This window comes from Amphiura filiformis, chromosome 17 (assembly GCF_039555335.1).
Source record: "Amphiura filiformis chromosome 17, Afil_fr2py, whole genome shotgun sequence".
Classification (NCBI taxonomy): Eukaryota; Metazoa; Echinodermata; class Ophiuroidea; order Amphilepidida; family Amphiuridae; genus Amphiura; species Amphiura filiformis.
Genome location: NC_092644.1, coordinates 5034240 through 5062158, shown reverse-complemented (window position 1 = coordinate 5062158; position 27919 = coordinate 5034240). Strand labels below are relative to the sequence as shown.

Here is a 27919-nt window from a genome sequence, read left to right as displayed (position 1 = left end):
CAGTTCGTCGTCCGTATTCCATAGTGGCGTATAGTGGGGCGCCGCGAATAAACAACTTTTCGACAAAATCGGGTTTGAAGAAATGCCAATTTAAAATCGAGTTGTGTAAATCACACATTCATTATATTTTGTAAATGATGTGAAATTTCTGTAGTAAACTAAATAGATTTTATTGTTATATATTTTTCAAAAGAAATAAATACATACTATTGCTGGCAAACTGACAATAAAACTATACGTCACTATGGAAAAGCGAACAAAACGCAATACCCTAACCTTCCGTTAACGACGCCACCTCGGTCGCCGTGTAATCCCTATGGCGTTACTTTTCGTCGTCGTTCAGTATTCCATAGTGGCGTATAGGTCCGACACGCTGTCACGCCACTATGACATACGATGTTTTTCATTTTTGCCGATATTTCATAATTATAAAATGTGTATAAAAAGTGGCGTATGGTCGATACGCCACTATGGAATACAAAAAATGTCACTTTGTAACTATACGCCACATTTAATTAATTAATTACTAATAAATTAGCTAATTATGACTGATGAGACTTAGAAAAAATGAAAGAGAACATCATTAAAAACATATGTGCCAATTTTCAAAAAATGACCAAAAATCACTATACGCCACTATGGAATACAGCCGACGAGTTCTGCTTTCTGAAAATTTCAGTGATGGCAAATTCAAATGTAAGAACAGCAGAAAATGATGCAAATTTCACTTAAAAATTTTGCTATAGCATTCTCTTTAGTCTATTGTGATAAATTTAGACCAGCAAAACCTTCCCTGAATTACAAAAGTATTGCACACCTCAAGTCTTTGACTTTGTCAGTACCTGGTTTGGGCCTCAATGTGCCTCTTTCTGACTTTGGTAGGTTGGCAGGTCTGAATATGGTGTATTTTGAGGCCAGTGCAATGTCCACGGTACCCAGTGTGTCGTGCTAGCCTTGGTGCATGTGGCTCATATTGTATCATGCTTGTACGTTGCATTTTCATATCTAGTGCATCTTTTCCGAGTTCTCCTTCTCTGTGTAAAATTCTGTAGTGTAGTCAGAATATATAATATAATTGAAAAGTGTATATCGGGCTATTCCAGTTGAAATCCACATTCCCCTGTGGAAGATTTTGGAAATATCTTCCACAGGGGGAGTATGTTTTTTAAATTTAACTGGTCAAGGTTAATCATTTTGAAACCCATACTCCCCCTGTAATTATGGCTTTACCTATATCTTCCACGACTGGAGTGAGTATTTTAAATAGAAGTTACCCAACTGTCGATTCTATTCAAAACTCATACTCCCTTTGTGGAAGACTTTTAGCTAAATCTTCCACAGGGGTAGTGTGGATTTTAACTGGAACAGCCCATTGTATAAATTACCATGAAATTTGAAAAGCGTTTGTAATTGTTCTTTTTTGTACATTGATCATCGTGATTGGCATTAAGGGGGTACTACACCCCTGTGGTAAATTTGTGACTATTTTTGCATTTTTCTCAAAAAGTAATAACACACTGGTAAAAAAAAAAAGATTTTTATGTAAATATGATAGGAAATGAGGTACATCCTAGCGGTACCTCATTTTCTATCATAAGTATCGAACCGCTTCTCTTGGGTCACTGAAATTTCAGTGTAGTAATTGGATTCCTTGCCCCTATAATATACATAACTTTTGTTACCAGCGTGTTATTAGTTTTTGAGAAAAATGCAAAAATAGTCACAAATTTATTGAGGGGTGTAGTACCCCCTTAATTGTTGTAATTGTGCAGTAATTGTGAGGCATTAGTGCTGTGATATATGGTCTGAAATACGGTATATGGATGAGGTGACCCCAGTGTTTATCAACAAAGGCAAGGGACTGGTATATCGATATGCTTGAGTGAACCCCATGCCACCACTACACTGTTCAATAGCCTTACTGTGATGTGGCGGGAGTTTTAAAAACACGAGCTCTGAACAAAATATTTTGCGCACGCATACTGACAGGCAAAAAACAATGGAAATTGTGATGATGCGTGCGCATACTGCCAGACGTTGACGTCAGAAGTCAACTCATCTATACAGCCACTAAGACCCCTTTGTATGAAGGGCTCTTTGTGGGCCATATCCTCTGAAAAACCCATGGTAAACCTCCGTTTTACTCATGACGTACCTCTGAATTGGTGGATTTTATCAACACAGGCAATGTCAACATTGATCTCTTTGAGGGCACAAGCTTAAGGGGGTACTACACCCATGGCCAATTTTGTGCCTATTTTTGTATTTTTCCCAAAAATTATAGCGCATTGGTGGTAAGTAAGATATGTATATTATAGGGGCAAGGACTACAACTACTGCACTGAAAATTCAGCAACTCAAGGCAAGTAGTTATTGAGTTATTGATCAAATATTGGTTTCCCCTCATTTTTGACTGTAACTCCACAACTGTTGTCTGTGCTGAAATAAAATTTCCAGTGCAGTAGTTGTAGTCCTTGCCCCTATAATATACATATCTTACTTGTCACCAATGCGCTATAATTTTTGAGAAAAAGGCAAAAATAAGCACAAAATTGGGCAGGGGTGTAGTACCCCCATAAGAGGAAGGCAAATGAAATTATTATATTATATATCATGGATATCAAAATTATCTGAGAAATGGATAATAAGTGGTTTAGCGATCGATAACTCGTTTTTGAGATAGAAGTGTTAAAGGAAGGTGACCTGATGAATTTGGAATAATTGAATTCTTTAAAACTTACTTAGAACATAAAATGTCGCCCCTTCAAGCATTCATGCAAAAAGAACAAATAAATGTTTCTTGTAAATGTGACTAATTCCTTATGGAATTACTGACATTTATAAACCATGATACTGATAGTCTACAGTGTTTTCATTAATGATAATCATCTTGATCATGTAATATATTGATATCAAATGAAAGACCCTATTTTTCTCATATTGAAATTGGGAGATCCAAATCGGTATATTTCTGAAGATATCATCAAAAAACTGTTGGATTAGTCTCAAACGTAGTATGCCACACTCAAGACTAATTCCATGATTTCTTCAGAAATAGACCGATTTGGAACTCGTAATTTCAACATGTTAATGAGAGATTATGAGCTTTTCACCTGATACCATCTGCATTTTAATGGAGTAAAGGGAGGGGGGAGTAAGGCTGTCAATTGGGTCACCCACCTTTAATGAAGCTTTTCTATATATGTGTGCAACATGTAGCAGGTTTCAATGAATTAGGCTATCCCAGTTGAAACCATACACCCCCTATGAAAGACATGACCTTAATTGCCCACATAGGGAGTATTAATTTCAAATGGAGCTACCTGAATGGGTGACTCCATTTGAAATCTACACTCACTGGAACATTAAGGTTATGTCTTCCGTAGGGGGTGTGCATTTTAGTTGGAATAACCCATTATGTGTGTAAAGGGACAGCCATAGGAGCAGGACGATTAAGTTGTAGATCATTTTGCTGTAATGTGTAATGCAATGAAATCAAATTGCTAGAGATACGTCTTTTAATAATTGTTACATATAATAATAATACTATTGCTATATTGTATTTTCTTCCTGGCGTTAAAAGCGTTTGTTGTACAAACTTTCGATGTACGTGCACATATGTGACCTGTTACCACGAAATGAGCATAAAGTTGTGAGTTGGTAGTTTTGAATCATCCTGGCTGCTGAGTTGATGTTCTTTGTTATATCGATCATAACAAATATAATGAACCAATAACCAATTAAATCACTTGCCATGTGAAATAGAACAAATCATTATATGTATCTATTAAATCTGCTGAGAAGTATGTACTAATCAAATTATTCAGTAAGGGATGAAATCAAAACTCAACCGGCGGTTGACTGCCGGTTCTGTCCAGTTCCATCCGGTTGTTATTGTTCTAAACAATGGGAACCGGCGGTCAAGTTTTGATATCATCCCTAATCATTCTTAAAGGAGTATCTCGTGATCCTGGCAACCTCTTTTTATGACATTATTCATTAGATATCCATGAAAAAAGCTTATTTCCAAATTTCCCAAGTTGACTCTGATTTTGCATTTGCAAGTTCTGCATGATTATGTGTACTAACACTGCTCCATATACCACTTTAATTTCATAATAGACAATATTTTTGGTAAACAAATTGATAATCATATATGCATTATATCGTAACCCTCATAACCAAAGTGCCTAAGTCATTATTACATGTTTCTCATTTGCAATTTTGATTTTCTGAGTAATAAACACATAATTAATCAAATTTCCAGCCGCATCCTTCATTAACTTGTGGAATTCATCTCTGTTGATGTATTCCACAAGTTAATGAAGAATGCAGCTGGAAATTTTATTAATTATATAATTAATAAAATTTCCAGCTGCATTCTTAATTATGGGAGTATTACTCAGAAAATCAAAATTGCAAATGAGAAACATGTAAAAATTACTTAGGCAATTAGCGTAGCAGGCTGACGATATGCATTAGGCCTATATATTACAACACTCTAGGTGATAGCTGTAGATCTATACGCTGTTATAACTTGAGATTTTCAGCTTCATTCTTTGGTCCTCTGTTTTGAAATTTATAGAACTGTGATGTGTATTGTAGATTTGATTTTAAGCAGGAATTGACACAAGCAAAGTCTCTCCTATCCAGCATTATTTGGTTTGCAAACTTGTTTGTCATATAGCGGGTATGTTTTGTAAAGTTTGAATGGCTATTCTTACATTTGATATGAACATAAATTACTCATTTTGGAGATAACATTGTGTTGATAAGTATGAGCTATTATGATCAAATCGACACATTTATCATTTGATAGGAGCAGATAAGGCAAAAAAAAAGATAGTTTGCTTGTCCTCCTACTTTTTCAGAATTGGGTCGGTCGGTCAGAATTTTTTTTAAAATATTTTTTTAAAGGTCATAGCCAAAACATGACTGTATGCCATTAATTAGCTTAATAAATAGCCCAAATAGTTGTGAATTAGCATATTTCTCATGTTTTTAAAACAGTTTAGAAGTGTGTAGAAACTGTAAAAAAAAACTTTTTAGGATGTCAAAACTTTTGAAAGGGAAAAAAAAACTTTTTCTGGAATTTCCAAAATTAGGGTCGGTATTCATTTGTACAGTAAAACAAAACAAATTTTTTTTGGCTTAAGCAGGCTACAGGTTGATAGTCAGAAGGGGCATTAGTCCAAAAACCCAGTAACTTAGTTATAATCACTAACCCTTACCCTAAACCTATCCTTAAACTTCACCCTAATCCTAACCTAAGCTCTTATCCTAACCCAAAACCTGGATTAGAACTGTAGTTCTAATCCTAACACTGACCCTAACTCTAATCCTAACCCTATCCCTAACGCTAACCCTAATGCCTACTGTAACCTCATCCTGAACCCTAATCCAAACCTAAAATGCCCTAAACCCTAACGTTAACCCATTTTGGACTAACCCTCTTGGGTGTCTACTGTCTTGTCTACTGCCTGTCTGTATAAATTTCAGAATTGTACATTTTTATGACTATATTTAAAATCGGTATGAAAAGTGCATTAAAATGAGTACAAACAAGCCTAGTATAATTGCTTCTGGTTCTTGAGATCTTGATATTTTGAGAAAATATAGATAGTCTACAAACTTGGCTTAAATGTGGAAGCCTATGGCTAGCACACAGAGCAATAACTCTTGAATGGGCTGTTCCTGATACAGTGTTGCCAGTCTTCAGGAAATTTCCTGATTTCAGGAAATTTTACTTGGATGATCCTGTACAAATGTATCTAGGCAAAGAACATTTTTCAGGAAATTGTTTGCCATTTCAGGATTTTTTGAGAACACTGACTGGCATCTCTGCTGATAGGCAACAACAATAACAAAAACAAAAATTAATAAAGCGCCAATATACAAAAAGTAAATTGTTCAAAGGCGCTGAAAGGCAGACACAAGAATTCAAATCTGATAGGCTTGTTGGAACAGATGGCATTTTAGGCAGATTATTTTGTACAAAAAAGTGAGTTTGTCCCTTCAATCATAATTACTGCCAGCTGTTTGGGATTTTAAAAATGGATTCAGATGCTGAATTGGGCTATTCCATTTAAAATCCACACTGCCCCTGGAGAAGATTTTGGAAATATCTTCCACAGGGGGAGGGTTAATTTCAAATGGAATTAACAAATTATCAGCTCCATTTGAAACTCGCTCTCGACATTCAAATGGAGCTGCCTAATGTGCTCATTCCATTTGTAATTCATACTCCCCCTGTGGAAGATACTTCTTACAGGGAGAGTGTGGATTTTAAATGGAATAGCCTATTGGTAAACTTAACCTGCTTGTAAATTGCCTCGTAAACATAAACATCTAAATCTGTTATTATTATTATGTTAAGCTGTATTCCGATTGTAAGTAAAATTATCATATATTGTATAGATATGAAAAATCTTTGTATAATTTCCAAAATTGTTATTCCTGATGAATATTTTATCAATAAGACCTATACTCTGTGTTTATTCAATTGTTACAAATGGTGGGCATAGTTTCTGGTGTGGACAGTTTAGTACAGCTGCTAAGTTGAAGCATTGGGCACTTTTTAGGAGAAGCATGAGAATTTCTACACATGAAGTACAAGGTCCCAATGTTGATTTTAAGACGTGGATCCATTTTGGATTTGACCCCTAGAGACCACTAGAGGTCACAAAAGGTCATACAAGGGTTAAAAATTAAAAATGCTACGATCTTGTTGACAGATATACCAAATTACTCGTCTGATCACAAGGATTAAAAAATGTATAGTTTGTGCTATCTACGACCTATGGTTACATAGTTATCCTATAAAAACCTCATTTGTAGGTAAAATGCCACATTTTTGGTTGTACACATAGGTAAAAATGTCAACTTTCTCTGATTTTAGCATAAATAGTGTCAAATTGCTCATCTTGACATAAGAATCAAGAAATGGTATAGAACTTGCCTTCTAAACTGTTTACTTTACTTGTTGTTAATGTTATGTGCAATAGAAGTCAAAATTCAGCAGTGGCCTATGGACACCCAATGGCCTTTGACTTTGTTTGCCCTCTATCTCAGTAGGTGAATACTCTTCCAACCCCCCCCCCTCAAAAAAAAAAGAAGAAAGAATAATGGCCATGCATCTTTATAGAAATATGACCCATGAAATTAATGAAATCCACTTCCATTATCAGACCTGCCAACAGTCCCTCATTTGGGGGGGCCCAAAGTGAAAAAAGGGACAGTACTGCTTTCAGAAAATTTCAGTGGTGGCAAATTTAAATGTAAGAACAGCAGAAAATGATGCAAATTTCACTATTTTTTCAGAATTTTGCTATAGCATTCTCTTTAGTCTATTGTGATAAATTTAGACCTGCAAAACCTTCCCTGAATTTTGAAAGTATTGCACACCTCAAGTCTTTGAATTTGTTGGTCTTTATTTGTGTATATGTACAAGGTTTTGGTCTCAATATCCCTCTTTCTGACTTCGGTAGGTTGGCAGGTCTGCATTATTTTTATTATATACTTTATGAATCATGGATTTAAATATTTTTGGGTTGTACCAACGAAAGCAGGTGTATATACTAACGCATCCTTTAGTATAGCTAGTTAATGTACTTAATTTTGCATTCATATAACTTGTAAATAGCAGTTGTGTAAAAATATTGTAATTTTATTTGCTTGCAAAAATTATTTTAATTTATTTTCGCCAAAGATTGTAGTGATCCGCTATATGCATATTTTTTTGGACCTCATGTAGAGAAGCTTGTCAGTAAGATTTGTTATGTTTTTTGATGATTTGCAATTGAATATTTTATTGCCTAATTTTATTGGCAATTTATTCTAATGAACTATTACATCTCCAAAATATAAGTGAAAATAAACATGGAAGATATACTATAATTATAGTGATATGCATATTTTGTGTGTACATGTGTTATTTAATATTGTCGCTGGGCAGGAAAAACCTATGTGCTTTTGGCCCCTGAGCATGTTTAAAACAAAACTGCCCACAGATTACATAGGAGGTTTTGCTTTAAACATGGTCAGGGGCCAGTGACACATAGGAGGTTGTGACAAAAGTATGGTATAGCGGGATATGTTAGCAGTATTAGTTTTTCGCGAATAAACTATTCTCAGCAGTTTCACATTTTTTGTACACTGTTAAACATTTTAATGTTTGAAAAGGGGTTGTTGTATTGAGGATTTCTATGTGAGAGGAGTAGCATCGTAGGGGCATCGGGGAATGTGGCCCCCCCAATCGTTATGAAATTTAAGAAAATCACATAGGAAAATTGCCGAAAAATGGCTTGTGCCCTCCAACCAGGCCCACTGCCCCCAAAAATGGCCGGTGCCCCCCCCCCCCCTATGACTGCGAGTGATACTATAGTAGGTCACCGGTAGCCAAACTGTGGGTTGGGCTTCTTCCAAAAGGTGTTGCGGGACTTGTCAAAAAAAATCATATCAGGGCATTGAAGTGCAAGTACCATTGTATTGGTCATGATTGTAACCCCAGTTTGACCCATTTTGGCATTAAAATTGCAAATTTCGTGTGCATTTGTCCCTGTAAAGTAATCTGGGAGCTTGGAAATTATGCCCACTTTTGAAATTTTGTCCATTACGCCACTATGTCAGTTGGTAAGTAACAGCATTTCTATTATGCTGTGGGTTGCGCCATATTTTTTTATGTAATTTCGGTCATGGGGGGAAAAAAGTTTTGGAAGCACTGCTATTGGGGAATATGTCACACATAAATTTTTCAATGGGGGAATGCATCCCCCAGTAAAATCCTATAGGCCTACAAATCAATAAACTAAAGGCCCATTCAGTGATTTGCTCATCCGGACGATAATAAAAATCATCAAAACTCGGATTTTGGTAGCTTTGTCATTGTCATAAATATGTAAACATAGCCTGCTAGTGGTTCAGCCGAAAGCCGTGTATTTAAGACAAAATAAAGAATTTACATGAATCTGTAATTTAGATACTGACAGTATCTAAATTAGCTTCATGTATTCGAATGGGGCTTCAACTTCGTTAACACTGCTGTTTTCTTTGTTTTTTGCCAAATTTTTCATTTCCAAAATACCAAATGACAATTTGAATGACTTATCCTTCACTTTTAAGCAATTTAAAAACAATTTTAATTTTTTTACACTTTTGCTGGGATCACTGAATGGGTCTTTAACCTAAGCATCTTCCTTTTTAACCCGAAAAACTCTGTTTAGAGTGAAGAGAAGGTAAAAATGTAAATTAATTTTGTGTGTGTGTACTAGTCCATCAAATAGCAAAATCCACTTTCAATTGATTTAAATTGAAAATTCACCTCTTTTGAGCACTGAATCCCAGTAGGCCTAAACCAGACCAACTTTAGCCTAGGCCTACGGTATGCTTCTCCCCTACATTTTTTAAAATGTATTAAAATACATTAAAATGCTTCCGCCTCCACTGTATGGTGTGGTTGCTTTTTGATTTATTGAAAATGTAAATATATGCCCTGTTCAGAACTTTCTTGATATCTATCTATATGACAACTTTTGATCCATACGGCAAGCCATACATTATTCGCTGCCTAGTGAAGGATGTCAGCCTTGAGTAAAATAGCCCACATGTGTCAACAACAGCCGACGTTTTGCCACGAAGTCGAATTGAATGAGCACTTTTATCGGTCTTTATCAAAACAAAAACTCTGCACTGTGACTGTGAGTGAGCATTGATAATAATACAGGTAACTGTTAGCATCTTCTGTCTTTATTCATTTTATTATACGTGTATGCAGCATGCATGGGTAAAATTTTTTTCTGTTAAAATTTATAATTTTTTTATCATGTTTATGATATAATGATTTTAATTTAAAATAAAAAAATATAACTAAAAATAAGCTTACTATTTAAAAAAAACTACTCAGCCTACTGGCAGCTATAATATTTTGCAGATTTCCTTTTTGAGCATACTGCTAACCGTCCAGCGTGTATTATTTTCCACAAGGTCCTAATTATAGATGCACACGTGTGACGTCGCACGCGACACTTATGATACGCAGTGGTTAACCGTAACAGGGCGCATTTGTGGGCCAGCATTTTCTTCGGAAGTGGGGCACATTGGTATCGTTTGGTATCGTTTTTCGGTCGGACAGCGGTGCAATTTTTTGAACCGGAGGTTATTTATTCTGTTAATTTTGAGAATAGGATGAAAGTTATTTCGATGAGTCAATTGTATCTTTTGAGCAAGATTTGCCTATTTTGGACAGTCTAAAATTTTGATGCAATCGCCTGTCGTGATCGGCTGTGTTTACTTCTGAACTTCCATTGCTTTACACGGTGTCATGCTTCAGCGAATCCGACTAGATTTTGAATGCAATGGTCTCTTGCCTAGAATGTGAAGTTATCGGTGAGCAAATTCTTGGCTAGACTTCTCAAGCAAAATGTATGTGCTATGCACAATTTGATATTCAGACGATAAATCTTTGGATGCCAGGGTAGAAAATGATGAATATCTCCGGTAATTTTTGCTTTCTAAAGAAGCCGATTTTAAGGCTTGCACTTGAATATATGTGTTGAAAGAAGTGAAGAAGATGATAGTCATTAGCGAGCTTATTGACAAACAACAACCATGTGTTTTGAAATCAAATACTGACAATAATGCAGATTTTATATGTGCAAAACATAAAAAAATGACAGCTGCACTCATTCAGCAACAATCGGGGTTACAAGCGCAATGTGGACCACTGTTGGAAGCAGGCTAATGCAGATGACGTACCAGGCTCACCGAGATCTACAGAGGTCAGTCACCGGGATATTGCCTTAGCCGGATGTCCCTCGGCCCATTATGCATCTCAAAACTATTAAGCAGGTCAGAACAAAATGTGGCTATTGAAGAACAAGTGGATTCGATCTATCATGGCGATTTCTGCCAAGAAGATATTGGGGCGATGACATGGTGTGGTGGTCCCAAATATACTGGGGGGTCATAGAATTTTTAGACCAAAAGTAGAGGGCTTATATTTTTTAACAACCAAAATAGGGAGGGATGGATGCAATGAATTAGCAAGTTCAGGTCCACACAAATTAAGGGTGTGATTTTCGGGTAATTTTGTGCCCCGGTACCCGGCGCATTTTTCGGGCGGGTTTTTTTTTTTTTTTTATTTTTTTTTTTTTTTTTTTTTTTTTTTTTTTTTCTTTTTTTCGTTGTAGTATCCCTGGACCTAGACCTAAATGCTAGGATCATTCATGGTTGACCTAAAATTTTTTAAAAAAATTGCATGATGTTTTGTGTTTAATATGAAAATTTATCATTTGTATGAATGTCATACCGGTACTATATTAATGATATCAAAATGCATTGAATTTGAATGCATTTTGATATCATTAATAGAGCATCCAGTGTTCGATTTATCTGGATTAGCATAGCAAAATGCTACTCACAATTTTGGAATTGCTACTCAAATCTGAAAGTGAGTAGCACTTAGCAGTTTTGCTACACAAAAAAATATACAAAAATCGATCTCTGGCCACTGCATTTGTCTACAAACTTGCAAGAAGGGAGAAAAAAGATGATAGATACAGTTATGGCAGGAATTCCCCTGAAAGTAGGAATGTTTTGGCGATGGTAAAAGGTATACAAAAAAATCCACAAAATATGGTGAAAATAATTGCTACTCACAATTTTGGAATTGCTACTCAAATCTGAAAGTGAGTAGCAGTTTTTGCTACACAAAAAAATAGATGAAAATCGAACACTGAGCATGACATGAATACAAATTATCAATTTTCATATTAGAAACACAAACAATCATGCATTTTTTTTAGGTCAACCATGAATGATCCTAGCATTTTGGTCTAGGCCCTGAGATACTACAAACCAAAAAAAAATAAAAATCTTTTTTTTTTTTGTGATTTTTTTAAATTGTGGGTACCCGGTTTCTCTCTCTCTCTTTAGGTGCCATATCCTAAGACGTTGGCGATCATGTCATGCCACAATTCTCTGTTATAAGCCATCTCCAGTAGCTCTGTCGCTTTATGTTCAGCTCCCCTTTCTTTTAGCCAGTCTTTCAGATTTGACAACCACATCACTCTCTTCCTGCCTCTGCTCCTTGTTCCTTCTATTCTTCCTGTCAATACTAGGTTCTCGAAACCATCCTTTCTGAGGATATGACCAAGGAATTTGAGCTGCTTAACTCTGATTTCACATAACAGTTTCCTGTTCACATTTGCTCTACTTAGGACATCGTCATTAGACACTTTATCAGTCCACGGGATCTTCATCATTCTTCTAAGGAACCACATCTCGCAGCTCTCCAATCTTCTTTTAATGTCTGTTGTTATTGACCATGCTTCACTTCCCTACATTAATACAGGGATGACATAGCAGTTGAGTACCCGAATTCTGGTCTCTATACTGAGGGCACTGTTTTTTAGGATCTTGTCTAATTTTGAGAACGCAGACTTAGCCAGTGCAATCCTTCTCTTAAGGGGGTACTACACCCCTGCCCAATTTTGTGCTTATTTTTGCATTTTTCTCAAAAATTATAGCGCATTGGGGACAAGTAAGATATGTATATTATAGGGGCAAGGACTACAACTACTGCACTGGAAATTTTATTTCATCACAGACAACAGTTGTGGCGTTACAGTAAAAAATGAGGGAAAACCAATATTTGATCAATAAATCAATAACTACTTGCTTTGAGTTGCTGAATTTTCAGTACAGTAGTTGTAGTCCTTGCCCTATAATATACATATCTTACCTGTCACCAATGTGCTATAATTTTTGAGAAAATGCAAATATAGGCACAAAATTGGCCGGGGGTGTAGTACCCCCTTAACCTCCTTAATACATCTGGCATCTTCTGTGATTAGACTGCCAAGGTAGTTGAAGGAGGAAACTTGCTTAATTCTTTGATCTTTCACCTTCAATATGCATGTTGGGCATTCAGTCTTTGATACCACCATACATTCTGTCTTCTTGCAATTTAACGATAAACCTTTCCTCTCACTTTCCTGAACCACCACATCAAGAAGCCTTTGCAGATCCTCCTCAGACTCAGCTAATAGGACAGTGTCATCTGCATATCTTATGTTCGTGATGTTATGTCCACCTATACCGAGACCATTTTCCTTTTCTAGCTCCCTTAGGATCAGCTCACTGTAATAATTAAAGAGATCTGGTGACATCACACATCCCTGTCTGACTCCTCTCTTAATGCTTGTATATTCACTAGAATCTCCATCCACCCTTATGCACGCTGTTTGGTTCCAATAAAGGTTCTGCAACAGTCGTAGATCCTTTCCATGCAGGTCTAGCTTACCAAGATCTTCAAAAAGCTGATCATGTCTCACCTTGTCAAAGGCTTTTGAGTAGTCAATGAAACACATGAAAACATCCTTCTGCATCTCTACCGCTCTCTCTGTTATCATTCTCAAGACATAAATTGCATTCCTGGTACCAGCATCTTCTACAAAGCTGAACTGCTCTTTACCAATCTCAGGTTTTATTCTACTTCTTGCACGCAGTAACAGGATTCTTAGAATTATCTTTGTAACATGGCTCATAAGGCTAATTGTACGGTGTTGTTCACAATCCACAGCGCCAGGTTTCTTGGGAAGAGCAATAAAGATTGATTTGCTCAGGTCTCCCGGAAATATCCCATCATCATACATTCTGTTGATGACTCCTGCCAGTTTCTCAATTCCATAATCCTCTAATGCTTCAATCATTTCAACAACAATTCCATCTGGCCCAGCAGCCTTATTTCTGCTCATCATTTTTATAGCTGATCGAACCTCTGACTGCAATATCTTTGGACCCTCAATAGAATCTGGAAAGCTTGGCAAACCGTCCCTTACATCGTGAAATAACTCCCCAACATATTCCATCCACCTTTTCATTACATCATCTTTCCCTACCAGCATATTACCATTCTTTGCCTTGATGCACCCAGAGCTTGAACAGCCTGATTTCCTGCCTGAGATCTCATTTATCCTCTGGTACACATTCCGATTCTCTCCAAATTGACTCTCAATTTTGGCACATTCACTATTCAGCCAGGTCTCTTTGGCCTCCTTGCAACGTTTCTTTACCCACCCAAAATTACCCGAAAATCACACCCTTAATTTGTGTGGACCTGAACTTGCTAATTCATTGCATCCATCCGTCCCTATTTTGGTTGTTAAAAATATAACCCCTCTATTTTTGGTCTATTTTTTGGTCAGCAATAAAACTAATGTTTAGCCGGTACCTCCAAAAAATACGGAATTCAACTTGTAAGTGTGTATTCGCACACAAGTCCCAGGCATGACAAATTTACGCTCTCACGCGTATTCGCGCTTGCGTTTGCATATATGCTATGGTACAAGTGTGGATTCATCACAGATTAACAACGGTTGACTCCTGTACAAAGGTACAGGAAGAGTTGTTGAAAAAAATCACTGCAGCTGAGTTGTTGAAAAAAATTCACTGCAGCTAAATTCTGGAATATTTAAAATAGGGTAGGAAAACGGATATAAAACTAAGCCCAATTTATTGGTAATTACAGTACCGCTTCCGCTTTTTTAGAGTGACTGTATGTAAAGTCTTCAAGCTTCCCAAAAAAGGGCTTGAATGGTTCAATGTGCATACATAGCACACACATTTGGTATTGTACGCTATTTTGGCCCATGATCAGGGTTGATTTTGTCGGGAAACCGGCTCTTTCCCCTTTTCTTTTCCTTTACCTCCCAATTATCTCTTCCATATTTTTTTGTCAGAGGGGAACTTTTTTCTTTAATTTTTTGTCAGGTGAAGGGGCACTCTGCCCTCTGCCACTCACTGTGGACCACAATAACCTCATCCCAATGGCATAGTACAATAACTGTAATTAAACAATCACAGTGTAAAATTTGACCTCAACTTGTAGAGTATGAGTTTTTATACCCAAATTTTCAAAGGTCATTCAGTGAATGCACAATATGTATTGGGGTTTAACTGTGGCCTGATAGATGAGATTGTAGTGAATCCTAGTGACTGGCTACACTTCTGATGAGAAGACTCAAAAGATTTAATGTGAACCCCAGTAATCCCCTAGATATTTATATTGAGAGAAGCCAGACAGTGTCAGCAGTATTTATTTAAATGCAATGTTACATGTACTATGCATCAGTAGTTTCTGATGTGTCATGGTCATGGAATGACAAAGCAATAAAAAGAAGTCTAGACCAGAGTTGCTATTTTGCCACCCAATTGGGCAACATTTGGCCCACAACCACAACCCTCTAAGACATTGTTCCTGTAAAAGAGGATATTATTTCTGAAATTATTTGCATATATTTTTATTTATTTTTTCGAAACTCAACACGTGACAGATATTATTTATGTTACGATTTTTTTTCTCTATGTCATGTATTTTGGTGACTGGTTGCTTTTTCATACTGGAGTATTACATTGTATGACTTTTGGCAATACAAGTGTCGGTTGTGTAAAAAACTAAAAAAGTACATTGTATTCAATAAAAAATACACATGATTTTGAAGTGTATGGAACCAAAGTTGAAATAAGCTTATTTTTAATCTTCTCTCGACTGTCTATGGTGTAAGTACTGCCTAGCTATACTAGGAATTTCAATTGAATGAACACAGCTTTCATCAGCTGTATTCAATCTAACCGTGATCATATCTCGGGTATTTCAAACTACAACGCAAATGCATGATCTTGGATACTAACCAATCACAAGTGCATTGGAATGCTTGGATTCACTCCTGCGTCATGCAAGCATAGTCACACAAACTGGCGTACATCACACACACAGTGTAAGCAAAATAATTTTCACGCTATGCCAGGCTGTGTTCATTCAATTAAGATTTCCACTGTAGTAGATATTAGTCAAGGTAGTAAACTTGAATGACTTTCATATCACATTGTCTTTGAATATCAGTCACAGAATTAAGAAGATAAAAATTTCTTTAATTTTCAGGAGGATTCCAGAATAATTAAAAATGGCAGAAAACAATGAGAAGAGATCAAGAGAAGAGAAGGTGATCCTGGTGACTGGTGGGACAGGTCTGGTTGGCAAGGCGATTGAGAAGGTCGTAGGTGATGACCCCCGACCTGATGAAAAATGGGTGTTTATGTCATCAAAAGATGCGGATCTGACGTAAGTATCAAACGAAGAAGGATTTATGGTGTGTGGCATGAAAGCAACCTTTTAGGATTTGCTTAAAAGTTACCTTTTTCAGAGTCTTGGTTTGCAATGACGTAGCTTGTGACACCATCACAGTATCTTCATTCAGCGTTGTGTTTACAAGCCTCCAGTCACATGACCATCCGGTGGGTGTTCAAGTGTCAGGAGATCATCGTAGAAGCCATAGAGCTCAAGATGCAAGTAGGGACGTTGGATACAACCTGCCCGCCATATAGCTACATCATTGCAAACCAAGACTCTGAAGAAGGTAACTTTTTAACCCTGTGAGCACTACCTGCCGATCTAACATTGCCTCTGATTGGTCAATTACATCAAATCTTCACTTTTATCACCAATCAGAATGCAGCTTTGCAAATAATTCACCCCAATTTTTTTCTGTGGTGAAATTATTCTAACAATGTTGCTGATTGGTCCAATTGATAATGAAAACTTCTTTTTGGCCAATCGGCAGGTAGTTCTCATGACAGAGTCCTATATCAGTTCACATGCTGCTCTTTAAGGATTTGCTTGATGCTATTTCTAGTTGACTAAATAAGTATAAAAGCTAGCAAGGTGATTTATACATGTACAGGGCTAGAACCTAGAACTCTGGCCATATAGTAACCATTTTACTTGTACTAGGGGCCAGAGGCACTTAACATACAAAATATCGGAGGAAATGCCTGAATGAACCAATACAGAAGTTGAATGGTACTTCAATGCTTGAATGAATCAATACACTATGTGTCAGATCATCAGAATTTACCCACTTGAGTGAGAACACGCAGTGTCATTAATTTCTAATGATGAATTTATACTCAATTGCTGAACTTTTCAGAAAAGTGAACCAAAATATGTGACCTGTTCTGACAAAACCAAGAACAAGTCACATTTTTGACATTTCATGATTTTAATACAAATTTAAGCACTAGACAATAAGCTTTAAAATGATACCAAATTGTATACATTATTACATAGCTTCAAATACTTTTCAAGATATGGATAATTTTGTAAATGATACCTGGATATTTTTGCCAAATTGCTATTCTGAGTAATGGGCCCAATTAGTTTCCTGCCTTATACAGGATTGAATTGGGATTATCATAGTTCAACTGTTTGTTATTGATTTTAAAAATAAACCTCTTTTTAATAAGTACTTTCAACAATTTAAAAGTCCATTTAGTCCCACAGTCAAATACCATGAAATTAAGAATTACAAAATTTGATTTTTTTTTATGGGAATGTCATCTCTAAAGGCCTATAACTCAAAAACATGGCTGGCTACTTGTTCTGAGTTTATTATTTGACCAGTAATGCCTGTGGGCTTAAAGGGGGTCTCCGGCAATCATAACATTATGCCTTATAATATGTTAGAAAAATAATTACCAAGCACAAATCACATGGTTTTATTTAAAACAAACTCATATAGAAACGAATAAAAACAGTCGGCTCTCAACACGCAATATTCAAAATTTCCGCACCGAAATTGTCTAATTACAATGACGTAATGGTTATTTGTGACCAGTTGTCGTCAGCCTTCATTGTATTACTGGGACGTCATTGCACTGGACAATTTTGGTGCCCGGGAATTTTGAATATCGCTTGTTGAGAGCCAAATGTTTTTATTCGTTTTTATGGTCAATATGAGTTTATTTTAAATAAAACCATCGGATTTGTGCTTGATAATTATTTTTCTAACATATAAGGCATAATGATATGATTGCCGGAGACTTCCTTTAAGTGCAAGTTGTATAATAAAGCCATCATGGCAGATCACAATCTTTGAATAGATTGCAAAATTTAAAAAAAACCCTCTTTAAAAAAATACACTGGTTTGATAAAGTTGCTGGTAATTATATCTTTTTGTGTGCAATTGTGTTCTACTTGCAGGTCAGAGGCAGAAACAGCAGCTCTATTTGAGAAACACCAGCCTACACATGTAATTCATTTAGCTGCCATGGTCGGTGGACTATTCAAAAATCTGGCATATAATTTAGATTTTTGGGTAAGTGATGGAATGAAATTATTAAATTCCTTCCTTTACTTAATTGATCAGAATAATGTATGCATTGCACATCTATTCTTGCAGTACCATGTATGGAAAACAAACATTTTCATTTGCCTATTCTGTGCTACAGACTGTGTACCTCTATTACCCATAGGGAGAGACTACTAGAAATCAACCAGGGGGGGAGGGGGGGGGGGGGGCACTCGAATGAAAGTGACGTACCTGTGCCCACCAGCGTACAAAACTAGGGGTCTATCATGGGGTGATTTTGTATGGGAGCTCCCAAAATTTCACATCATTAATAATCAAAAATAGCTTTTTACCCAATTTAACAGTACACAAAATAGACAAAACTCGTTTACATGTATTTCTTTCAAAATTTTGAGGACTAATTGTTCAAAAAAGGGGGTCATTCAGTGTAGGCTACTGAAAAAAACAGGGTCATTGGGTGTAGGATTTGCCAAAAATAACGGGGTCATTTCATGGGCACATGACGTATGTCAATATATGGGCTTCACACACTCTTGGAACCAAACACGCTTTGCGGCTCGATGCTGCCCCTCAATCGCGCTGCTTCGCTGCTCGATATCACACATTACCAGTCGTCCCTCTCAATCACAGATTCAAACAATATACGAATGCTCATGAATTAGTGTATGAATTAGGCCTAAAAATTGTTTGATTGGCGTTTTCAGACCGACCATAAAAATAGGCCCGACCCTAGACTTTTTTCTTACTTTTTTTTTGCAAAAAAATTAATTAAAAAAAAACACCTAAAATTACAAAAAAGAAAGAAAAAAAGCAATTTACAGCATAAAATGTGTGTAAAAAAAATTAAAAAAAAAAAAAAAATTGCCGACCGACCCTAATTTATGTTACGGCAATCAAATTATTTTTTTTAGGCCTTACATTGTAATGCCACTGGTTGGTGCTCAAGTGTGATCATACTCAAACATTCAATTGTGGCTCTGACTTGTGGGAAAAAATGTTAATGCTTGCTTGGCAAGATCGACACCAGTCACAACCATTCTTTCCCTTCAAGATAGCTAAGACATTACCAGGAATCCCAGGACCTACATACTTCTAGGCAAGTGTTCTAATACCAACTAAGCTTACACCAAGGCTTAGCTTGCACAGAAACTCTGAAAAAACATGTAGCAATGTAAACATCTCAAAAAAAGTAACTAACCCCCCTTAAATAGTGACTATTATTCAAAATCGGGCGATTGTATTACAAATCTGTAAAATGCGTTGGAAGCAGAATTTATTTTTGGACATTTTGACACCTCATTTGTAGCAATTGACTAAATATTGATATCACAGCATAGTCGTACATTTAAATCAATGTAACCCAAGATTTGAAAGTTGCAGTAAATTGTATTGATGTTGTATTCAGTATGGAAGGAAATCTGTGTAATAATATCTGAGTGTTTTTGTATTGTATGTAAGTGCAACTTTCAAATCTGGACCTCACTACATTAAATTGACTGGTGTTTTATTGTTTTCTGGGCTATCATATCAAATGAGGTGTCAAAATGGGCAGAAATAAATTCTGCTTCCAATGCATTGTACAGATTTGTAATACAATAGCCCCTTTTTGAATAATAGCCATTATTTGAGGGGGCTTAGTTACTTTTTTAGAGATGTTTACATGTAGGTTCAATATTCCAATTCTTGTTTGCTCTGCTTCTACGCTATGTTATTTTGTGTTGTAAATGTTTTCCATTTAAAAACAAATGTGACTAATGTAATATCACCAGTCCTACTTGCCATACAGCTTAACCCCCTGAGCACTACCTGCCAATCTAACATTACCTCTGATTGGTCAATTACATGATATCTTCACTTTAATCACCAATTAGAATGGAGCTTTGCAAATAATTCACCCCGATTTTTTTTGTGTGGTGAAATTATTCTAACAATGTTGCTGATTGGTCCAATTGATAATGAAAACTTCTTTTTAGCCAATCGGCAGGTAGTTCTCATGGGGTTAAACTGAATCTGTCTTTGATTTCATTACAGAGAGTCAACATCAAGATCAATGACAATGTTCTAAACACAGCCTTCAAATTCAAGTGTCGTAAGGTGGTATCATGTCTATCAACATGCATCTTCCCAAATAAAACCACTTATCCGATAGATGAGACAATGGTCCATAACGGTCCACCTCATGACTCCAACTTTGGATACTCATACGCAAAGAGGATGATCGACGTACAAAACAAGTAAGGATATGAGTTCTACTGAATGAGACTTCAGTAGAATTTTAGAGCTATAAATTAAAATGACTTGTCAACCGATCAGATATCCGGTAAATATCGGCAGATATCTGATCCGATCTAATATTTAAAAAACCTTTCTATTTCAAGGTTGGAAAGTGGATAAATACTGCTACAAAAAATATTTTTGTCAAAGTTGTAAAACGTACAGCTTGATCAGCTTTAAGAAAACACTTTAAAAATATTTTTTGTAGTAGCAGTATTTCTCCACTTTCTAACCTATGTTCCCCTGAGATTTGAGGTGGTGGGTCTTTGGAAGCTAACGGCGTACCGACAAAATGGGGTCTTTTGGAGCTGCGAACAAAAGGGGACTCTTTTGGAGCTGCAAACAGTCAAAATCAAGAGCCTTTCTTTGCTTCTTGGTTGAAAATAGGCATAAAAAAGCCAGAAATGTAAGGAATGAGCAACTTGTCATTCATTCATTCAATTTATTCACACATGATTTCACATATATATAATAACAATATTTCCAAAATCATATATATATTATGTATTATATACAAAATTTAAGCATCAATAACAAAACAAATTTACCGTAATTAAGTTGGTAACATAATGAAATGTATCTGAAGGATAATACAGAATTAAATGGTTATATTGCAAATCACAATCGCAATTTCCGAAATTATATATTGAAACAAATTTATATTAATTACATACACAGAAAAATTATGATTAAATAGCAATTCAATTAATGCAAATCACAATTTCCAAAAAACACATGTATATATATATATAGTAGAACAAATTTATATAAAATATTTACACAGAAAAATTATGATTAAATAGCAATTCAATTAATGATACAAATTTAATTTGTACAAAAAGTTAATTAGAGTACCAGTAACTCAGTAGATTTTGAAAACGAGAAGAGAATAATATGAAGGGGTCTTTTAGAGCTGAAATTCATCCAAATCAAGAGTCTTTTGGAGCTCTATTTTGGTCTTATTTATGGGGTCTTTCGGAGCTGTGAAATCCAAAAAGGGGGGTCTTTCCTGGGAAAATACCCATAAGTCATTTGTGTTAAGTGCCCCCCCCCATGTTTTTAACTGTGGTTTGACAAATTGTCAGAAAAATCAAGAACTTTGATAACAGGTTGTATCAAAATGATCGATGCCGGTCAGTTTGTTAATTTTGAAGTGAAAAACCAAAAGAAAAATCCTAAAAACCAACTTATTTCATCTTAGCATCATGTTTATTGTAAATCACAGAATTTTGTTACAATGATAACATTTGGTTATAAAGTAAAAATTTTCAGAGTCTTGGTTTCACAGCGACGTAGCTTGTGACACCATCGTGGCATCTTCATTCAGCGTAGTGTTTACAATTCTCAGGTCACATGACCACCCACTACGCTGAATGAAGACGCTGTGATATTGCTGCTAATCCAAGGCTATGAAATATCAAAAATGTCAAATGTCAAAAATGACACGCTGCTAATGGTCTTGTTTTCTTAATTTAGGGCATATCACAAACAACACGGGTGTCAGTTTACTTCCGTCATTCCTACCAATGTCTTCGGACCATGGGACAACTTCAACCTGGAAGATGGTCATGTATTACCAGGACTCATGCACAAGTGTCGTACATCCAAAAGTAAGTGTACTATAATTAATATTAATATTAATAATTAAATGGGGCTACTTAAATGGGTGACTCCATTTGAAACCTACACCCCCTGTGAGAGAGATTAAGGTTGGTCTGAACCCTGGAATTATGGAAACTTTCGGGCCTCATAACTTCTAAATTGTTGGTCTAAAGTATATAAAAGTATACATATTTAGAACTTGATAAGTTCATCTGTGAGGTCAAATTTGGGCCAAAAAGCAAATCCCAAAAATAACGGTTTTTGGCCCACTTCTTTTTTCGTGCATCGTAACAAAAAAAATTCTTGGGCCAAAATTTTTTTTTATTAATTTTTAAAAACTAGATCAAAATATCTAGGACACGTTTTTTTATTTTTTTGAATTTCGACCAACTTTGAGAAATTTGCACCAAAAATGGTGCAAAATGGTGAAAAAAAATATTTTTGGTGAAATTAGATTTTTGGCCAAAATGGCATTTTGGCCCAAATTTGACCTCACAGATGAACTTATCAAGTCTTTGCCATTCTAAATATGTATACTTTTATATACTTTAGACCAACAATTTAGAAGTTATGAGGCCCGAAAGTTTCCATAATTCCAGGGTTCAGACCAACCTTAAGATCATGTCTTCCATAGCCGGTGTATGGATTTCAACTGAACTGGTATAGCCCATTGTGAATTGAGTTTGATAAATTCATAGCCATTGATTTATAGGTTAATAAATGCGTATCCCTTATGCATGCGTACTGAGATTTTGATGCGTCTAATGCACAGCCCCGTAGGGGGGGGGGGAGTGCATTAGACGCATCAACATCTCAGTACAAGTGCATTATTTTGTACAATTTCTCGAGCAACAAGTGATATGCATTTATTAACCTATTTCATACACGACTAAAAAATCCTGTCCACACCGCATCACTCTGAACCGATAAGTTTCCACTGAGCACATTAACCGGTAACACTCTAAACTAAACCGTTCCCCAGTAGAAACATGCAGATTGACTTGAGCCATTGGATAATTTGTATACTAACTTTGATCTCTCTTACACACATTCTCACCATTTATCTTATATTCAATACCAATTCTCAATAAACTCTACAGAACAGGATACACCATTCACAATATGGGGCACAGGGTCTCCGCGTCGTCAGTTCATATACTCCTACGACTTGGCGCGTCTATTCTTATGGACTCTACGAGAGTATGAAGAGATCGATCCCATCATTCTGTCTGTGGGTGAGGAAGATGAAGTATCAATCAAAGAGGCAGCTGAGATGGTTGTCGAGGCATTTGAATTCAAAGGAGAAGTGGTGGTATCCTTTATGATGTGAAAGTTAATAGATTATTGATGAAGAAGCTATGGTTTTCGGCATTGTTTTTCAGTGGTCTTCCAATTTGGCGCTGTTTATAGCGTAAACACGGAAGTGTGGTTCTGATTGGCTAATTGAATCATGTCATCATCACGTCGTCACTTCATTCATTGATCAAGCTGCGTAGCAATGTGCGACCTAGTTCTTTTAATGCAATAAATCAGGAAGAGCAGTCGGACACCGCTGAAGGAATTTGCTGAATACTATAATAACTATAGCCAAAATAACAAATTCTCGATCATGAGAGGATGTACCTTCTGCGTCAGCGTAATTTTCATAGAATAACACGATCGCGCGACCTGCATGACCGAACCTTGACCTTGCCTAGCAACGACCGTGTGATTGGTCAATTCTCATTTGATGAGGTCAGATTGTACTTTAAGCATAGGGTCTATGCTTTGAGCCTGGGTAAGGGTTAGGCCGGCCGTGAAATGTTACTCGCCAGTCGGGATGGTGAATTTAAAACTTTACTCGACCGGCAACAATTTTACTCGCCACTGGGGACCGGACGCGTGTAAATTTCCATGCCTGCTACTACTAGTACTAGGTCTTTTGGTTTTGTTGTTAAGTTTCTTTAGTTCTTCTCTTCTTTTCTCCTGGTTGCCATTTTGACAGATAATCAGGTCAATCTTAGTACTTCCTCTTTGTTTTAGCAATCTTATGTTGGGATTGCCAATAGTTTAACACAGATTCATAAAGTTGAAACATTAAGAGTTCAGTTGATTTAACCTTGACCCAGTGCAACAGTATGACACCAGTAAATCCGATGGACAGTTTAAGAAGACAGCCAGTAATGCAAAGTTAAGAAAGTATCTACCAGACTTCAAGTTTACTCCAATCAAACAAGGTATGTGTAGACCACATCCAAAACGTTTCGATTTGGTAACTGTATATATTGTGAAAGACACTTCAGAACCCGGGGGGTACTCAAGTTTGATTTTGGTAGGGGTGTGCCGCTGAGAATTTGAAAGTGGACCCATACCAAATTTTCAAGAAATTTGGACCCATTGATATACCAAAATTCAAAATTTTCGGTCAAATTTAGCCCACATTGTCTTAGTTTTTACACATTTTCCCAAATTTTTTTGGACAATTTCAAAATTTTGGCTAGATAGAGGCAAAATTGGGTTATTTTTCGAGAAAATTAAAAAAAATTGGAAAAAAGGACCCATTCACATACCAAAATTGGCTTAAAAAAGGGGTCACTGATATACCAAAAGGGCGAAAATGCTACCCATATTTACAGCACGTCCCCGTATGGTCATTTGTACTAAGTACCCCCCTGGGCTTCAGAATAAAGCAAAGAAGGCCACTCCTAACAATCATTAGGTGTGTTTAATAGAATTTGGTATACTTATAATATATTTTATTTGAATTGAAGTGTTTAAGGTCGGATCGTCGGCTATCGTGTCATGCACCGAATCCCCTCAAAATTTCCTTAATTGTGCCCTATCCTGTAATAAATATCTTCCCAAAATTACAGATCGGGGCATCATTTAAATCGTTCAGAATCCGCAAAAAACGAAATGTCAATTTTCACTAACTTAGCCGTCTCGTTGATATTGCACAAATCACAATAGTATCGTGCATGTATGAATAAAATAATAACATTGCGTAGCATTGTTTCATTGAACATTTTTGTCTGATTTTTCTGGGAAATTTTTTGAATGCTATGAGTTGTACAGTAAGAATATATGAAATTCTCAGTGCTTTATAACATTTAGCGAGCGACAAAATTCAACACACTCGTGCACAGCGGCTCCGGGCTCCGGGCTCTTGAAATTGTCACCGGGAATTCAGCTGTGAGCATTCGCTACACTATACACACACGTACACCGCTTATACGGAGCTATTTTGGCTCCCAGGTTTTCACTAGTTTTCGTGCACAATTAACTTACCAGTCAATTTGGTAAATATCCAATACCTCAAAGTCATAAATAAAGTGTAGATATGCATGTTTCTAAAACTGAACCATTATTATTGGGTTTTACGTGTCGGGTAAATTTCATGATTTCGCCATGGACCTGTTCCATTAAACACTGTACAAACTACAACCAAAGGAGCCCATGCAGCGCCGGGCATCGCCTAAATTTTTTTTTCCAATTGCGATAACACTGTTAACACACCACGCGAGCAATCAAAACAGAACACGGCAGCCAGCAAAATTACGACAATATTAATAAGACTCCTGTTTAGTGGAAAAAGTTTTGTTTACCTTTTGAAGGATTTATCTGAATAGTGTTTTCCCACCCAGTGAAAGTATTAGTGTTTGGTCAGAGACTTCTGAAGTAGCAAAGATTGATTGTTGTAAATAGATCTTTCTTTATGAATGAAATTTGCCATCTGCTACGTAATATTTGGACACTTACACACTCAAAAGTGTTTTCTGTAAAAATGCCTAAAATAGGGATTTTCAGAATTATTGTCACAAAAATTGACTTAATGTAGACATTTTTTTAAATTGAAAGTTAAACACAACAAGATTACCTAAATTCTCTCGCCAGCTTTTGTTACTTTTCAGCTTCTTTAAGCAGAAATAAATTTTTTACGATATCAATATTTTCACAGACTAGAAACACATGCTATTTCGTAATTAATGGACTTAGGCGAAAAGCTGGCGAGAGATTTTAGATAATATTTATTTACAATTTTCCGATAGTAAAAGTTGGAATCAGAGTTCAAGTTTTTGCTAGCAATAATTATTAGTCGTAAAATTAAGGTTGAACTAATTAATTGATATTCATTAATTAATGCAAATTAGCAACTCAAATATTTTGTGGTTTCAAGCATTGGGGTGTGTAGTTTACTCATAAAAATCAAGAGGTGTACACAAGGAGGCGGAATATTTTTTATAATTTTTTCCTTGCCGATGTGTGGGAACCGAGTTTCCTACCTTAAGAATGAGGTATTGTTTTTAGCCACTGTCGTGCATCTATCGTCTCATATAACATGCGACATCATTATTTTTTTCGTAAAACAACTCGGCTTTGCCTTGTTTTACTAAAATAATGATGTTGTCCGTGTTATATGAGACGATAGATGCACTCCAGTTGCTAAAAACAATACCTTTATTCTCGGTTATCTTTTTCAGCAATCAAGGAGACTGTTGACTGGTTTGAAGCCAACTATGAAATAGCACGCAAGTAACTCCAGGATGTCAGCCTGATGTGACTCAATGTGACATGAAATAGCAAGCAAGTAGCTCCAGGATGTCAGCCTGATGTGGCGCAAGTTGACAATATTATACCCTTACATAGGTACATGTAGATACAAGGTACTGGACTAGACTATATGCTCAACATTTGATGATGAATGGGACAGGTTTATAGCATGTGTGAAAAGTAATATAGAGCCGTAATATATACAACTCATTAGGATTGAGTTCTTTTACAGTACAGGTGGTATGGGGTTTTACCAGAGAATATTTCTGTTGTATAAGGCTTTAGAATTATTGATATCCAAGGATGGTATGTGTGCATGGGGGGGGTAAGCAAGTGAGGTTTGGGTGTACTGCTGAGAATTTGAAAGAGGACCCATCAATATACCAAATTTCCAAGAAATTGGGACCAACCAATATACCAAAAGTCACAATTTGCAGCTAAATTTAATACAAATTGTCTTAGTTTTTACAATTTCAAATATATTTATATTTTTGTGCAGTTTAGGGTTATGGATTTTTTTTCTTCAGTTGCTTGAAGGGAAAGGTGCTGCCATTGGCTGAATGTAAACCATTCAAATTATTGAATCTAGAAAATATTCTGTGTGACAGTGTGCTGGCTTTCTGCTAATATTATGTTGACGTTTCTTTTTAGACAGACAAAATGTTATAGCCTCATTTGTCATAGTTCATTTATTACTATTATCGTATCTTCTGTGAATGATATCTGGAGAAAATGGTGTATGAATCACTGCATATTATTGATTACGTATGACGCGGCCGGCCTCCCAACAACCTCTAGTTTTATTCAAAATCCTGTCACAACTACAAAGCCTTGATTTTTGGAAGTATGTTGGTTTACTAAAGTACATTACAATCGTGTAAAAATCAGAATTTTGGAAAAAATTGAGGGCGTCCTCCTCAGCATGTGTTACAATATGGCTTTAACTGGCCATTCTAAGAATCAAGTTAAGGGGGTACTACACCCCTGTGGTAAATGTGTGACTATTTTTGCATTTTTCTCAAAACTAATAACACACTGGTAACAAAGGTTATGTATATTATTGGGGCAAGGAATCCAATAACTACACTGAAATTTTAGTGACTCTAGACAAGCGGTTCAGTATATATGATAGGAAATGAGGTACATCCTAGCGGTACCTTATTTCTTATCATAAATAACAAACCGCGTATCTTGGGTCACTAAAATTCCAGTGTAGCATTTGGATTCCTTGCCCCTATAATATACCCAGTTTTTGTTACCACTGTATTATTAGTTTTTGAGAAAAATGCCAAAATAGACACAAATTTATCGAGGGGTGTAGTACCCCCTGAATGCCTCATGATTGCACATTCATCAGATAATTTACA

At 36.2% G+C, this 27919-nt stretch overlaps 1 protein-coding gene across 2 annotated transcripts; it reads left to right on the top strand.

The window, feature by feature from the left end:
• Positions 1 to 9593: 9593 nt before the first annotated feature.
• LOC140136832 (GDP-L-fucose synthase-like) lies at positions 9594 to 27538 on the top strand. 2 transcript variants are annotated; one of them, XM_072158430.1, is made up of 8 exons: positions 9594 to 9721; positions 15941 to 16120; positions 18038 to 18152; positions 20178 to 20380; positions 21897 to 22030; positions 23123 to 23334; positions 24139 to 24238; positions 26483 to 27538. In XM_072158430.1, exons 2-8 carry the CDS (start codon positions 15963 to 15965, stop codon positions 26536 to 26538), a joined length of 978 nt encoding a protein of 325 aa, XP_072014531.1. In that variant the 5' UTR covers positions 9594 to 9721; positions 15941 to 15962; the 3' UTR covers positions 26539 to 27538. The 2 variants fall into 2 exon arrangements, with proteins under 2 accessions (XP_072014531.1, XP_072014532.1); XM_072158431.1 differs by lacking the exon at positions 9594 to 9721 and adding an exon at positions 15496 to 15558.
• The last annotated feature ends 381 nt before the right edge of the window (positions 27539 to 27919 follow it).